The 14,270-nt window shown below is 36.8% G+C and overlaps 2 protein-coding genes across 2 annotated transcripts; both read right to left on the reverse strand.

The window, feature by feature from the left end:
* Positions 1-1,649: 1,649 nt before the first annotated feature.
* On the reverse strand, positions 1,650-7,825 carry arl8ba (ADP-ribosylation factor-like 8Ba). Its single transcript, XM_062443469.1, has 7 exons — positions 7,602-7,825; positions 4,446-4,526; positions 4,198-4,271; positions 3,965-4,058; positions 3,735-3,802; positions 3,216-3,286; positions 1,650-2,633 (listed from the first exon to the last, which is right to left on the reverse strand). Exons 1-7 carry the CDS (start codon positions 7,722-7,724, stop codon positions 2,584-2,586), a joined length of 561 nt encoding a protein of 186 aa, XP_062299453.1. The 5' UTR covers positions 7,725-7,825; the 3' UTR covers positions 1,650-2,583.
* A 3,262-nt stretch (positions 7,826-11,087) lies between these two features.
* Positions 11,088-13,950, reverse strand: tnfrsf18 (tumor necrosis factor receptor superfamily, member 18). The gene is made up of 6 exons (XM_062445239.1): positions 13,914-13,950; positions 13,307-13,438; positions 12,723-12,813; positions 12,558-12,628; positions 12,332-12,442; positions 11,088-11,242 (listed from the first exon to the last, which is right to left on the reverse strand). The coding sequence occupies exons 1-6, from the start codon at positions 13,948-13,950 to the stop codon at positions 11,088-11,090; spliced, it is 597 nt and encodes a 198-aa protein (XP_062301223.1).
* Between the last annotated feature and the right edge of the window lie 320 nt (positions 13,951-14,270).

Raw genomic sequence — 14,270 nt, forward strand, 5'->3', positions numbered from 1 at the left:
ATATATTTACTCGGCATTATTATAAATATTGGTGCCACTTTCTAATAAGACTCCAAGGTTTTTAATGCCTGATTTGGTGATAGTTAATAAATCATAGTCTATACTAAAGCTTTGTATATCCTCTAAAAGTCATTAATAACAAAACTGACTGGTTGCACTTAACATCTGGAGTACGGCTGCAGAGGATCTGGACCAAAATCCACAACTTCCACAACTCCGTGCATGGTGCAATGGTTTGTTTCACTACTATTGTTTGTTTGTTTTATTGTTCGTGCACTTCCTTATTTCTTTATTGTTGTTTATTCTTTCTACTGATGCTCTTAAAATTGTGCTATCCACTTGCTCCTGCAATAATGTAAGTTTCCCCACTGTGGGACTAATAAAGGAATATAGACTATTATCTATTATAATTCAATTGTATACTGGCAGACCTGATTATGTAAACAAAAAACACCTTTATTATTTTCTCAATAACATTTATGAATTGAGGCTTGATTGTGGTTGGACAGTAAAATAATACTAGATTAACATTTTTATAAACAGAAATATCACTGCATTATCGCAAACTACAAGATAAACATGAGCCAAAGGGATTTTTCACAACATAGCTACCCAACATTTGTTCTTATTAATAATCTATAAAGTATATTTAACTGTTCTCAGGGTAATTACTGAAGCCACTACCACTTAACTATGACAGGCTGCCCTCATTAGAACATAACTGACATTTTAGTGTCAGCTCAGTGTGGCCGCACACTGAGCTGAAAAGTAAAACACTTCATTTACACGTGTACATTTTCTAAGAGTTTTGACAGAATTCAGGTTTTCCCAGAGATTTACAGCAAAGAAGGGGCACCACAGCACAGAATTTCAAACACTTTCATGGACAGTAACCTCTGAGACAAGAGGTGCTGTTTCACAGCAAATTCCATGATTATTGTTTTGGTCGACCACAAGACAACATGTCATGTGGGTGTGTTCGCACCTCCATAAAGAATCTCATGGTGTAAACTCAGGAATTTATAGTGATAATTTCTAACTTGTGTGTTACTAATTATTTTGAAGATTACGATTTCAAATGCAAAACCTAAATGAGTGATGCCTTTGAATCACCTGCAAAATCGAAATATTGCTATAAAGAACACTTAGAAACTGAGCTTTTGTTTGTTTTTAAAGTGCATTAAAAAAGAGCCATGTTACACCCACTCAGGTGTTGTCACTTTGCGTGATTATCCCTCTTCTCAGGAGTGTGTGGATGTGTACACACTGACTGTCCCGTAGGTTTTGTTGCACCTGTTTGTACATGGACTTTGGTGACCTAATTCCCAGGATAGCTATACCCAACATCAACCTGATCAGCAAGGCAAGTAAAACTTTACACTGTGGTATTTTAATGTTTTTTCCCATTGTTGACTCTTACTGTCAAGGAATTAATGAGCTGGTTAACCCAAAGTGAAGAACTCTTTAGGAGACCGGGTTGTCTTACTTCCGGACAAGAGTATTTAAACCAAATCTTTACCCTTACTACAAACTCTTCACTTTGTGTTAACCAGCTCTAAATTAATTTTAGTCCTACAAAGATTCAACCAGTAGTCATCACATCTCAAAAGTTCTGCGAAATAAAATAAAAAACATAACAGGACAATGTCTAAATTAAAAAGCATGCCTTTTTATTTCTTGAATATATTGAAGTGGTGGTATTTCCTCTACCCAGGTAGGCACACCTTGCATGCCGCTTTGCTTCAAGAGATGAGACATTGCACAAGGCACTTTAAATTCTGCCACTCTCTCAGCTTCAAGGCAGCACAAAGGACATCATTCCACTGAGGCGACTTACAAACAGAGGCCAATATGCACGACACAACCCTGTACAGCTTTACTTTAAGTACATTCAGACTTTAAATAGAATCTTATATTCATACACTCATATCTCACATCAGTAAAAATCATACTAGCTTGATATTTGTACAGACCTGCTTTAACTGACTTGCTTAAATGCATTACAATACAATTTTCTAAAACAACAGACATGTCTTTGAAAGAGGAAAACCTGATCAAGCAAAAGGTGACAGTCCTCAAAAAACAATCAGAGTAGAGCTTGACAGAAATAGGAAAACCTGTATGTCCACATCAGCCATCTCCTGGCATCATATCTGACTGTGTGGAGAACATCTGTTGTAATGTGAGGCCTGTTTGACCGAATAAAGCTTCCTTCCACAGGATGTTGCTGAATACCCGAGATTAGTGTTATAAATCACTGGGTATGTTCAACTGAGTAATGCCTTGAGGGTAAAAAGGTAGAACCCAAATTAGGTTCTAACTCCATTTTGAAGTACAACTTTACATCAAGAATAATGCCAATTACATTCCTTAAATTTGGTATCAGAAGTTTTTGGTAGTGCATTCAAAGGATTTGTGAAACTATCACATAGTAGAAAAAAAGGAGGGGAGAGAAAATAGTGTGAGACGAGCAGAACAGTGCAGCATGTGAGTTGACGATATGACTGTACATCATCGCAGAGCGATGAGGGTGTGGCATGACGGTAACATGGCAAACACAGCTGAGAAACAACTTCTGCATTTTCAGCTCCTCCGTGATTTTGAGTGCTGGATGAGCCACTGAAGTGTAATATCTGGAATCACGAAAAACCCGGGATCAGTTAGACAATTGGTTAATCACTGAGGCATTTTTTTAAACTCAGTAGCAACACAGCAACATGATGGCACACAATGTTGGATAAGATTTAGCTACATAAAACCCAATAAAATACCATAATTATTCCCTTCACTTATACAGAAGGTTCACACAATGGTGCAGGTTTGGTTTCAGAAGGTGTTCAACAAAAAAAAGATTAAAAAAGTTATTGTGCTTTCCTAAAAGTAGTAAATTAAAATATGAATACATTTAAAAAATATGCAATAGAAACGGAAGTTCTTTTTCAGCTTCAGCTATTTCCTGCAGTCTTGTTGTCAGGGCACACACCAATCCAGCTGTATGTAGCTTGAGAAGCAAAGCTCAGGGGTCACTCGGAAATTCAGAGGAACAAATCAACATTTTTATCAGATCATCTCTTCTCTCATCTGAGTAAATCTCCACTCAAGCAATAATAGTATGAGTGTGGTTGGTTGTGGAAAGATTTTAAAAATTGAAAAACTGGAAATTACACCCTTGAGTTAACACAAAAACTATATCGCAGTCATTAACTGCAACTCACCAATGTTGTCTTTCTCTTTGCAAGAAATGGAGTAGCAGCATATCTCTCTGTCCTGAATAGCTGCCAGATTCCTGCGAAGGAAAAGATTAATAATGAACAAATAAATACAAAAAAAAGCATCCTGCTGGTGTGAAAGAGTGGGATACAGTTTAGAGGATGACTGTCACTCTCAGCACATTTATCCACTTGACAGCAGGGGGAGCCAGTTCTTCACAATATGCTACAACTTAACACAGCTCCAGTTTTCACAAAAATAGGAAATGAAGGAGAAATGGTCCCAATTTTCTGAACATGTCATTAGCATAAAAGTGGTTCAACTGATGTAGAATAAAAAAAAACTACATCAGGTAAAAGTAGAATTAAAAAGTAATAAAGTTGAGGAACAATAATAATAATATTCAAATTATTAAATCCCAAATTATTCCTCCAGTACAACTCTATGCAAGAATGAATCAGACCATTTTCATGACTTTGATTTCATAATCTTCATGCTGTATGTATTCTTCTTCTCATACTTACATTTTCTCAATGAGCTGCTTTTCATCTAAAGCACTGGGGAGATCCCTTTTGTTACCGAGTACCAAAATCTAAAAAAAAGATACGATACAAACAATACATGAAATGTGACAAAGCAGTGACTCTTATATGGAAGTGCAACAAGTAGTCACTGACACAAAACCACGCATAATTTTGCATGTCTGGTACAAAACTCTGTCCAATGTTAAATCTAGTTTCGGGAGAACACTTACAGGAATTCCTTGCAACTGTGGTTTGTCTAATAAATTATGAAGCTCATTTCTAGACGCCTCCACCTTTTCTCGATCTGCTGCATCAACCATGTACCTGAAAATGAGTAAAACTGAAACAGTTAGTAGGATGCATTTAAAATACATTTACAGTATGTCCAGTCCAACACCAGCAGCAAGTGATAGTTTCATTTATTTATCTGGCAAGCTTAAAACGCCAGAACTTGCTCACTCACACGATTGCATTAACTCCCCGACAGTACCGCTCCCACATGCTCCTGAACCTTGGCTGCCCTCCTATATCCCAGATCTACAGAATGAAGGGCACATTATCACATGATATTCTGGTTTCAAATGTCATTAACATTTCATTTACAGTACTACCTCCTTATAAAAACCAGTGCGCTGTCAACATTTCACTAACTGTCCAGACTAATTGCAGTTATGTTTTGAAAAAAGTGAACAGGAAGACTCAAATATCTACCTTGATGGTGACGTTTCCTTTGGTGACCTTCCTCATATTGAACCCAACTGTAGGGATCATGTCTTCACTGAAATGCCCAGACTGAAAGGAAAAACATAAGCACACTTTTAAAGTCATTTCTTAGAAAATTCTGTGACTTGTGATGGCTGAAAATATCACAATTTAATGTAGAGCATGTGTTAAGTAGGATAGTTATGCATGTGTACACATTCGGGCTACAACTAACAATTATTTTATTATCAATTAATCCGATTTTTATATTTTCTTAATTAATCCATTAGTTGTTTTGCTCATAAAATATGAGAAAATAGTGAACAATGTCCATTGGTTGTTTCCAAAAGCACAAGATGACATCGTCCACAAATGTCTTGTTTAATCTACAACACAAATATATTCAGTTTACCGTCATGGAGGACTAAAGAAACCAGACATCATTATCATTATAATTATAATTACTATTATTATTATTACTGTCACAGAGGACTAAAAAAACAGACAATATTCACATCTGAGAATCTGTAACCACAGAATTTTGAAATCAATCAATTATCAAGTCAGTTGTCAATTAATTAAATAGTTGGCAACTAAAAAACTGTACACAGTGAACTACAGTTACTCGCCCCAAAGTATATTAAAGCAACTATTTCACACACTCATTTTAAATTGGTCACTCAACTGTATCATGCATACATTTTAAAGTCGAAGTTTCTAGTAAGAAAAATTAGTCACATGTACAATTTTGTTTGTGTTTATCCCTAAACAATATTAGTTTTAAGTTTTAAATGAAAAAAAAATCTGTTCATAAAAAACTAGCTGTTTTACTATATGTTTTTAAATAATTCATAAACCATTAAGAGCACGAGACTAATAAAAAACAATTAAAGAGGTAGTAGAAATAATAAAATGTTCTAATATTTAACAATATATGGTTTTTGAAATCTAGTTTATGTCTAACAAAGTTCAGTCATAGTAACAGTTCATTATGGGAAAAAGAAGTGGGAAAAAATACATTAGCATACAGAATCTGTAGCAATTCCCCTTTCACATCAAACTCTGCAAGCTGTTTATAGTCCCTCTCCCTGGCCTCCTTTGGTAAAGCTGAGAGCCTGCGCTGTGTGCTGCGTGCACATTTCACAGCACATGACTTGACAGTCACCTGATGAAGATAAGTGGAAATGAATGCAGCAGTCTTATGACAGAAGGAGGAAGGAGGAACCACCCACACTACAACCCATTCACTCAAAACTTGGCTGACTTTGACTGCTTTCATCTCTTTGGTGCAGTTTATGTTCCAACCCCAAACCAAATTTCCTCCTCTTACATCCGCCCACTGCAATCCAACTTGACAGACGTTATTTTGTAAATATGTTGTCTTTTTTTAAACTGTAATGCACAATAAAACATGCACTGCTGATGTGCTTCCTCCTGTGCTTGAATTAGATAAACAACACTTCCATTAGCACTTGTACTGTAGTAATAGATGCTGCCTAGAAAAACTTACACCTGTTGACTCTGCAAACTGGGATTCTGTCTTTCTCTAAATTACTTTATTTATAAAGATCAGGGCTGCAAACAACAATTATTTATTATTATCAATTAATCTGCTTATTAATTTATTGTCTGACAACAGCAACAAAAATACAGTCAGTGTCCTAAAGTCCAAGATGACTTCAAACAGCAACAAATGACTGAAAAAGCATTGAGATATTCAATCATATTAAACATAGAAAAGCTACAAATCCTCACAACTGAGAAGCTGGAACCGATTTTTGATAGAAATAACAACTTTCACAATTAATCCGTTATATAAATGGTCGTCGAAATAAGTGTCTCAGCTCCGTTGCCACTGATGTCAAACAAAACCTAAACCTAACATCTTATCAATGTAGTCCTACGTAAACGTGTACAGATCGTAGCATCAAACAGGACAGACAGCAGACTGTACGTATGTACATTTCATGCATATCTTTGGTGACACCCAGTTTGAAGGTCCATTAGTTATCGATGTCATTCCCTACCGTACCAAATTAAGCAGGAAATATTTTTACATTAAGCTGGAAGGCTGTGCACCAATGAAACGCAGTCACACTCATACTACAGCTACAGTTCAATTTGATTAGTCATCAGAGACAGGCGGTGGACTAAAAGGCAACTGTGCAAAATGTCGCGAGAGCCATCGCCTCTGCAAGCTTATAACTATTCTGTTACCCAAAAAACTGAAGTTTGCTTTTCACAACACACTGCTAAAAACTCTGTTGCCCTCAAATGATTAGCCAATGACACTTGCTCCATCAGAAACACCACTTTTGTAAAATCCCCGCAAAGTTGCACAAGGGAAACGTCTTGCCAAGAAACCAATGCACTTCAGCTTCAATGACAGGAGGTCAGAGCAGAAGATACAATCTGTCTGTGTACTTCCATCACAGTTGTCATTTCACATGGTCACAAAAAAAGCACTAACCACTGTTTGTGTGACCCTCACTCAACTGTTTATAGAGTCACTTTTTTTGTGTGTGTTTAAGTAACCTGTCTGTCTTACACAATAACTGAGAGAGAGATGAAGATTTTTCTTCTCACAAATGGATATGCAAGTTTAAAAATAACCGACCCCGTCTCCAGTTCATCTCTATGAAACAAGCTCCCTAAAATCAGAAGAATAATATGAATTTGTGTGTGTTTTGAGTGTGTGAGCGAGTGATACCAGCTTCACTTTGCTGCAGAGTACCTTGGTACAAATGTGTGTTTGGCTGCACTTCAGGTAGTTGTTGTAATGGTCAACATGTTTTTATACTGAACTTCCTGTAGGCAAAAAAAAAACGGTGACAGCCTTGAACTCAGTCAGAAATGATCCAACAGTTTGAAGGGGATCAAATTTAAGTTACAACTGAGCAGAAGCATGTATGCTGCGTTTGGTTTTAGCATGCTAAACATTCATAACAACTAGCCGACGAGCAACACAGTTAGCTCAGCTGACTTGTTGACACAAACAACCTGACTCAGCTGTCGGGGTTGCTTTTATGGATGCTGAGGTCCCAGAAGACAAACCACACATTAATTTTCATTACATCAGACTTAGCTCTGTAACTGTTATCCCATTATTAGCGCTAATGGCATTAGCACTACACTAGCAAAAGTGGCTAGCAGCTGAAGACTTACAGCGATCACGTTTACAAATGTTGTTTTTCCCGAGTACTGGAGGCCGACCAGCGTCAGCTCCATCTCATCCTTCCAAAACAGAGACTTGAACCAGTCCAAAAGCCGGTTTATTAGTGCCAGCATCTTGAGGTCGGTGGTCACTCTCCCCTGTGCTTGTGTCTGTTTCTCCCTCCCTGTCAGATGTGGCGTTTTCCAGCGAGGAAGGGAAGTGGGACGCAGGCAGCTGTCATATGATCAACCTGCAGAAATGTGCTCTACAGCGCCCCCACTGCTCACCTGAAGGAAGTACATCTGCTCACATGCAAAGACTGTTTGGACTGATTTTTATTGGTGAAAATATATAAATGTTTAAAGACCCCCTCCAGATTAAAAAAAAAAAAAGAAGACGTACATAAAATATTCCTCTCTCCTTAAAATGGCAATGGTTGTATACTTCTCAGTGTGTCCCTCCCTCTTCTCCCTTTCTCTCTCTTTCCCTCAACCCTAACCAGTCAAGTTAGATGGCTGCTCATGGGTGCGCTCAAGTGCTTGCTCATGGGGGAAAGTTGGGTCTCTTTAAATTAAATGAAAGAGTACGGTCTAGACCTTCTGAAAAGTACCTTGAGATGACTTTGTTGAGATTTGGCACTACATAAATAAAAATTGATTTATTGATTGATTGGAGGCTTCAAGTTTTCACATCACATGTGTAAGTTGAATATTGGACCACAGTTAGCTGCCAAAGTGTGAAGTCAAAAATCATATATGAAGGCCACACCTTGAAACTGGATTTTAAGTGAGCACAGAGAAACTTTCCACTGTCAGCAGATGAAAGTGGAAACTAGTCATTCTAGTGTCAAACTCTGCACACACTCCACCCTGCAAAGTGAAGCACACACATCCAACTGAAGGAACAAGAAAACATTTTGAATGGAGGGAGAATTTAAAGTCCATTAAAAAAAATGTGTCTTGCCTATTACAGTTACAATTATGATTACAATACAATTACAGTTGGACATTTGGCCTTCACTGTGATGAAAAATGTTTTAATGAGGGAGGAGGAGATGTAGGCTAATTTTAAGGATTTTTAACTTGGTAACAATGTTTTTGTGGAAAAAACATATACTCAAATAATAATAATAATCATGATTACTATTATTATTATCAGTGTATTATAAAACATGTCTGGAGGGGATCTTCACATAAGACACATTTTACTAAAAATAAAAATGTACCTTGTCAGTTAGCAGTGCAATTATTACGTTACGTAGTGAGGTATTCATTTGATTGTTTACATTTACTGAAACAAATTATTTAATAACGAAAAATAACACATTTTACTAAAAGGGGGGGCTCTGAGGTTTTGTCCTCAAGGCTTTGGTGATGTGGTTTTTGCAACCAGTTACAGTAATATGCTGACTCGTCTGTGATATCCTGTGGTGTGCATATATTTTATAGCGATGGTTTTGTTAATTTGTGATGTGGTTGGAATTTATTAAAATCGTAGATTAGTTCACTGATACATCTACACCTCTAATGTACTGTATAATACACCCTGTTGGAACACAGACCTGCTGTCTTTGCTTCTATATATAATGTAACCTGTCAATATTTACATTAAAATATTTAGGATTTAGTGACTTTTTAGTCAATATGTTCAGAAATGATCTAACAGTATAACTGTTAGTTATCTGTTTGTAATCAAACATTTTTATCTAAAAAAGCTGCATTTAGTTTTCACAACTGTATCTAAAATCTTGGATATAGCCCTGATAATGACATGCTTTTGTCCTTAGAATGACTTTTTTTGAAACTCTTCTCATCGTATTTTAATATGTTGGTATGTCATTGTACCAAGGAATATTCCCAATAAATAGATATTCAGTCTGAGCTGAAAGGCTTGTTATAAAACACTGTGATACTGTAACTATAAATTATAAAATTAAATTATCTGGTTTTATAAAGTGTTTCTCCTTATAATGAGAAACAGAGCATATTTGTTCTCATAGTGCTGGAAGGATAGAACTAAGAAATGGGTTCCCTATCATCGTCACAGACTGACACAAATTATCAAAACAGAAAAAAATGTTTTACTCATTTTGTACAATTGTCATTGTAATAAAGCGCAGTTGAAATTCATAGGATAATACAAATGTACAAACATATTTGTTTTGAGGCGTCAACAAAATGAATCAAATTAATCTGATAAGGATCCTCCAGAGGGTCGTCAAGCCAGCCCAAAACATCATTGGTTCACAGTCTTAGTAAGGCCACAAACATAATCAAGAAGTCTTCCCACCCAGGACACCCACAATTCACACTGCTGCCCTCTGGAAGGTGGCACTGGTCCATGAGATCTCGCACTTCCAGACTCCTTAACAGTTTTTATCCAATTGCCAATTAGTTCACCAAATGTGCAGTAGTGCATACTGCATATGCACCTCGGCTGGATCAACTATGCAATCAAGTTTCATCTGTATTTATATTTATTTATTTATTACTGCCATTTTTATAGTATATTTATATATAGTGTATTTTATGTGTCTCATCGTTTGTTTTATGTTTATGTTTATTGTCTATGCTGTTTTTATGTGTATTAGCCATAGAATCACACAATTTCGTTGTACTGCTGTGCAATGACAATAAAGGCATTGAAAGTTGAATAAGTTGCAAAATGGATATCATTTAGGAATTTAGTAATGCCAGATGCCTGAAATGGACTCTCACTCAGACTGCATTGCAGGACTGCGAATGTGACCAGACCTTGACATTCTAACCAATTAGCTCTCCAATTATTAGATTAGGCAGACGCTTTTGTCCAAAGTGGATTAAGATAAAATAAGATAATCTTCGCTGATCCCAGCAGGTGAATTCAGGTGTTACAGCAGCAGCAGAATAAGAATACAGTAGAAAGAAAAGAAAATAGAAAATTAATTTTAAAATAGATAAACATTTATATTATTACATATTTTCCTTCACATACACACACATTGGAAGCATTCAGCGTCGCTTCATCATGTGGACAAAAAATCTTTGGCATTGTACAAAAATCCAGTTATTTACATAATTTCAGTAAATTTTCAAACATACTGTATCTTTATCGTCACAGTCCGGCCCTCTGTGTGTATATTTAAGTGGTAACTAAGTGGTTAATCCTTTTGATTTTCACATTATTTACTATATTGCATTTCTATCTGAAAACTCCATACTCACGGTTGCACACATTCAGACCTGAAAGTTGCAAGTGTTGTCTTAACTGTTCACCTCTGAGCTCTACTGGAGCAAAAGGAGGTTACATGCCTTGCTCAAGGACACCACAACAGTGGTTATGATCAAGGCACATATGCTGTTCTTTCACTTTCCAGCTCAGATCCCTCCTTCTAGTCTGGAGTTTGAACCAAGGACCATTTTTTTCACAAGAACACATCTCTAACCTTAACGTGTGCTGGCATGGAGCAACAAGCTTTTTACTATTAAATCACACAGATCTTGTCAGCTTGGTCTTTTTCAAATCGTCTTGACCCTTTCCAGCAGCAGTGGGGCCATACTATTGATATCCTTGGATTCATCCTGGATGAAGAGCTGGAGCCCACTCTCCTCTTTTGACAGGTGAAAGTCACAGGTGTTGGTAGAGACTGTTACAATGTCAATAGGATTGTCTTCTGAAACAGAGACAGTAATAACAAACAGCATTTTAAAATTTAAAATTAGTAGCAGGTTCAAACAATCTTATCAAATGCCTGCTGTAGAAATGTAGCACTACAGAAATACATACATTGAAGCGGGGGTGTTGGGTCAGCTAGACAACAACTAGACCCTTCTTTTGAATTTTTGGAGCCAGAGGTGACTATATTTGGACGGAAGGGTGGAGCTGACCCTAGTGCTAACTGCTAGCCTAGTTAGCACAGTGCATTTACAGCCTATGGTTAACTGTGATAATGCTAATGCTAAAGCTCGCTAGTGAAAAACAAGCAAATTCTATTACCAGACACATGGTACAACCAACTCTTTAGAGGGTCTTTTAGTAACCAAACGCTGAACAAAACTTTTTCGGACGATCAAAATGTTTTTAAGTTTCATGATCTAAAACAGTAGTGGAAGCTACACTGATACCCTGTGAATCATAATCAATGTTGTTGCCTTGGTAGACCTGTCAATCACAAGTTAGCCAAGCCCTAAAACATACTTTGCTTTTTGTCTATTATACTTTAATTGGGACCATCATTTACAAAATGAAAGTCATGCCGCATTGAAGAAGACTTGAAACTAACGATTGAGACCATAAACTCATTAGGAAACTGTTAAGTGGGGTAATAAATCAAGTGAGAAGAAGGGTAATTTTCCATACAGCGGAGCCACCCCCTGTTGGCCATTAGAAATAATTCAGATTTAAGGCACTTGCACATTGGCTTTACTTTTCAGACTGGGAGCTATCCACTTGCATCACACTTGTCTAAGTTGTATACGATTGGCTCCAAACTACTTGTGATGTCACAAATCTGCGTCATAGGCCCACCACTTAAACTCTGATTTTTGATGAGCACAGAGAAACTGTTTAATGTTAACAAAACAGTCCTGTAATGTCAAACTGCACATACATTATTCTGCATAAGGACTTTAATGTTTTTGATTAACGAGAATAGAACAGTACTTGTGTGTTTTGTAATAAATGAAATTAGTACATGTTTATATTTAAATTATGTTCAGTTGACATATTCACATGTGCAGTATTTCTGTTGAAGCCCACTTACTTGCTTTGTGCTTCCTTAGGACCTTCATACAGGTATAAGATACTAACATAAGAAGAGTGAGAGAAAGCAAAACGAAGCCAATGCCAAGAGTCACCTGCAAGAAACCTCCATCTGGTAAAAAATCAACACAGTCAAGTTACTTCAACAAAGCTGAACTGTCATTGAGTACTTTTGTACAACATAACAAATATTATTATTGTGATAAAATTTTGTTACGTCTACATACCATTTCTAAAGCATATTGAGTTGTGGGTTTTGTTCCCTGGAAACTTTTCTCCAAGTCCCAACACATTGCACCTGTTGACCAGGAATCATTTATGTTGCTGTCATTTGGAGCGCCAGAGCACTGACATTATACATTATATACTCTATACTTTTGAATAGGTCTTACTGTGACCATGGCTTGCAGATATCCATTTTCGCATCATAATATTCTTTTTCAGGGCATGCTGGTTTACACTGGTATGAATACTCGATCAATCCTACACCAGTGAAGACAGAAAGAAACTAAAAGTCAAAGCACAGCTTGCATTCTGTCTGGCATAACTAACATGTTCTTGCTGTATGTTTGGTATGCAGTGGTGGAAGAAGTACTCATATCTGTCACTTAAAGCACCAGGGTAAAAATACTCTAGTACTCTAGTACTAAAGTAAGTAGTGTTAAAGTAAAAGTGCTCATTTCATCCATCTGACTGTTATATTATTATATATGACATCATTAGATTATCAATACTGAAGCCACAAAGGTTGGACACTGGTTTCATCTTTAACAATGTTCTTTCCATTGGGGTATATTCATGCACCTTGACACCCCCTGACCCACACCCACAATCATAACAAATAAAATAGTAACAGATATATTCAAATAATCAAACCAGATTTGTGCCGTCGTAGTGCCAGCAGCATATCATTTTTAAAGTAATAAAGTGCCATCACAGCTTATTTCTAATAGCTCAAAAGCAAAACCGTTCTTACCTGTCCTCAGTGGTTTCTCCCCTGTGACACATTTGTTTTCCTCACATTTTGAGCACATATTGTTGGAGCACAGGAAGCCAGAGCGGCAAGAACAGTTTGCATTTGTGGTCGCTGTACATTTCTCAGCATAATCTGTGGACAGGCAAAAGTTCAAACCACGGGATTTCCAGGTTACAGCAGTATGGACTTTTTTCCACTGTGTCAAACGCATTGTTTAATATGAGTAGCAGATGTTTTGTGGGCTATTCTCAGAGCAGGGGTGCAATTTTTATTTATTATGATTTTCAGTCTTACCTTGTTTGCATGATCGACATTCTTCACATCTGTCAAAGATGTTATATGTGTGGGAGAAGAAGCCTTCCTTACAGGAACTACAGACAGTTTTTTTGAGCTTTGAGCAGAACTTCTTCACATATGTTCCTTTGAAATAAGAAAAAAATAAAGTCAGTTACTTTTAAAATTATGAATATCATTTAAATTTACCTTGGGTGCAATCTTTCACTGGTCATATAAAGACAATGTTGTAATTTTATCAAATGATACAACAGATTTATATTAATAACATTGTTATTACTTTAAAAGTTAATCATTTTAATACATGTTTTACCTGGGGGACACTGATCACAGCATCTGCCATCTTCCATCTTAACCTGTCGGTCATTGCAGTTTGCAGCACATCCTGAAATCAAAATACTCAATACATATATAACTGCCAAGGGATGGTTCAGAGAAATCATTCTGGCTAGTGTTCTGCAGATGTGCTCAGGGTTTTATACTTGCTTCATTTGCTGACGTCAGTGCAGTGTGAGTGTGGTTAGCTGAGTGAGTGACAGGGAAGTGGAAGACCACTAGAACACAGTTAATTTAAACTAAGTCTGTGTAAAGTAAGAATAAATATGTGTTCTGAGTTTGACATACCACAGAAAAGTGTGTGTGTGTGTGTGTGTGTGTGTGTGTGTGTGTG

The sequence above is a fragment of the Scomber scombrus genome, chromosome 3 (genome assembly GCF_963691925.1).
Source record: "Scomber scombrus chromosome 3, fScoSco1.1, whole genome shotgun sequence".
In the NCBI taxonomy this organism is placed as follows: Eukaryota; Metazoa; Chordata; class Actinopteri; order Scombriformes; family Scombridae; genus Scomber; species Scomber scombrus.

Excerpts from the sequence above, each read along its gene's own strand:
- tnfrsf18 (XM_062445239.1), bottom strand. The coding sequence starts at position 13,950 with ATGGAAGATGGCAGATGCTGTGATCAGTGTCCCCCAG. Across the intron at positions 12,629-12,722 it reads ATCTGCAAGCCATGGTCACA|GTGCAATGTGTTGGGACTTG; the intron begins GTAAGACCTATT and ends CCTGGTCAACAG. Across the intron at positions 11,243-12,331 it reads CCTAAGGAAGCACAAAGCAA|AAGACAATCCTATTGACATT; the intron begins GTAAGTGGGCTT and ends TCTCTGTTTCAG.
- arl8ba (XM_062443469.1), bottom strand. The coding sequence starts at position 7,724 with ATGCTGGCACTAATAAACCGGCTTTTGGACTGGTTCAAGTCTCTGTTT. Across the intron at positions 4,272-4,445 it reads AAGGAAACGTCACCATCAAG|ATCTGGGATATAGGAGGGCA; the intron begins GTAGATATTTGA and ends TTCATTCTGTAG. Across the intron at positions 3,287-3,734 it reads AAGCAGCTCATTGAGAAAAT|GAATCTGGCAGCTATTCAGG; the intron begins GTAAGTATGAGA and ends TTTCCTTCGCAG.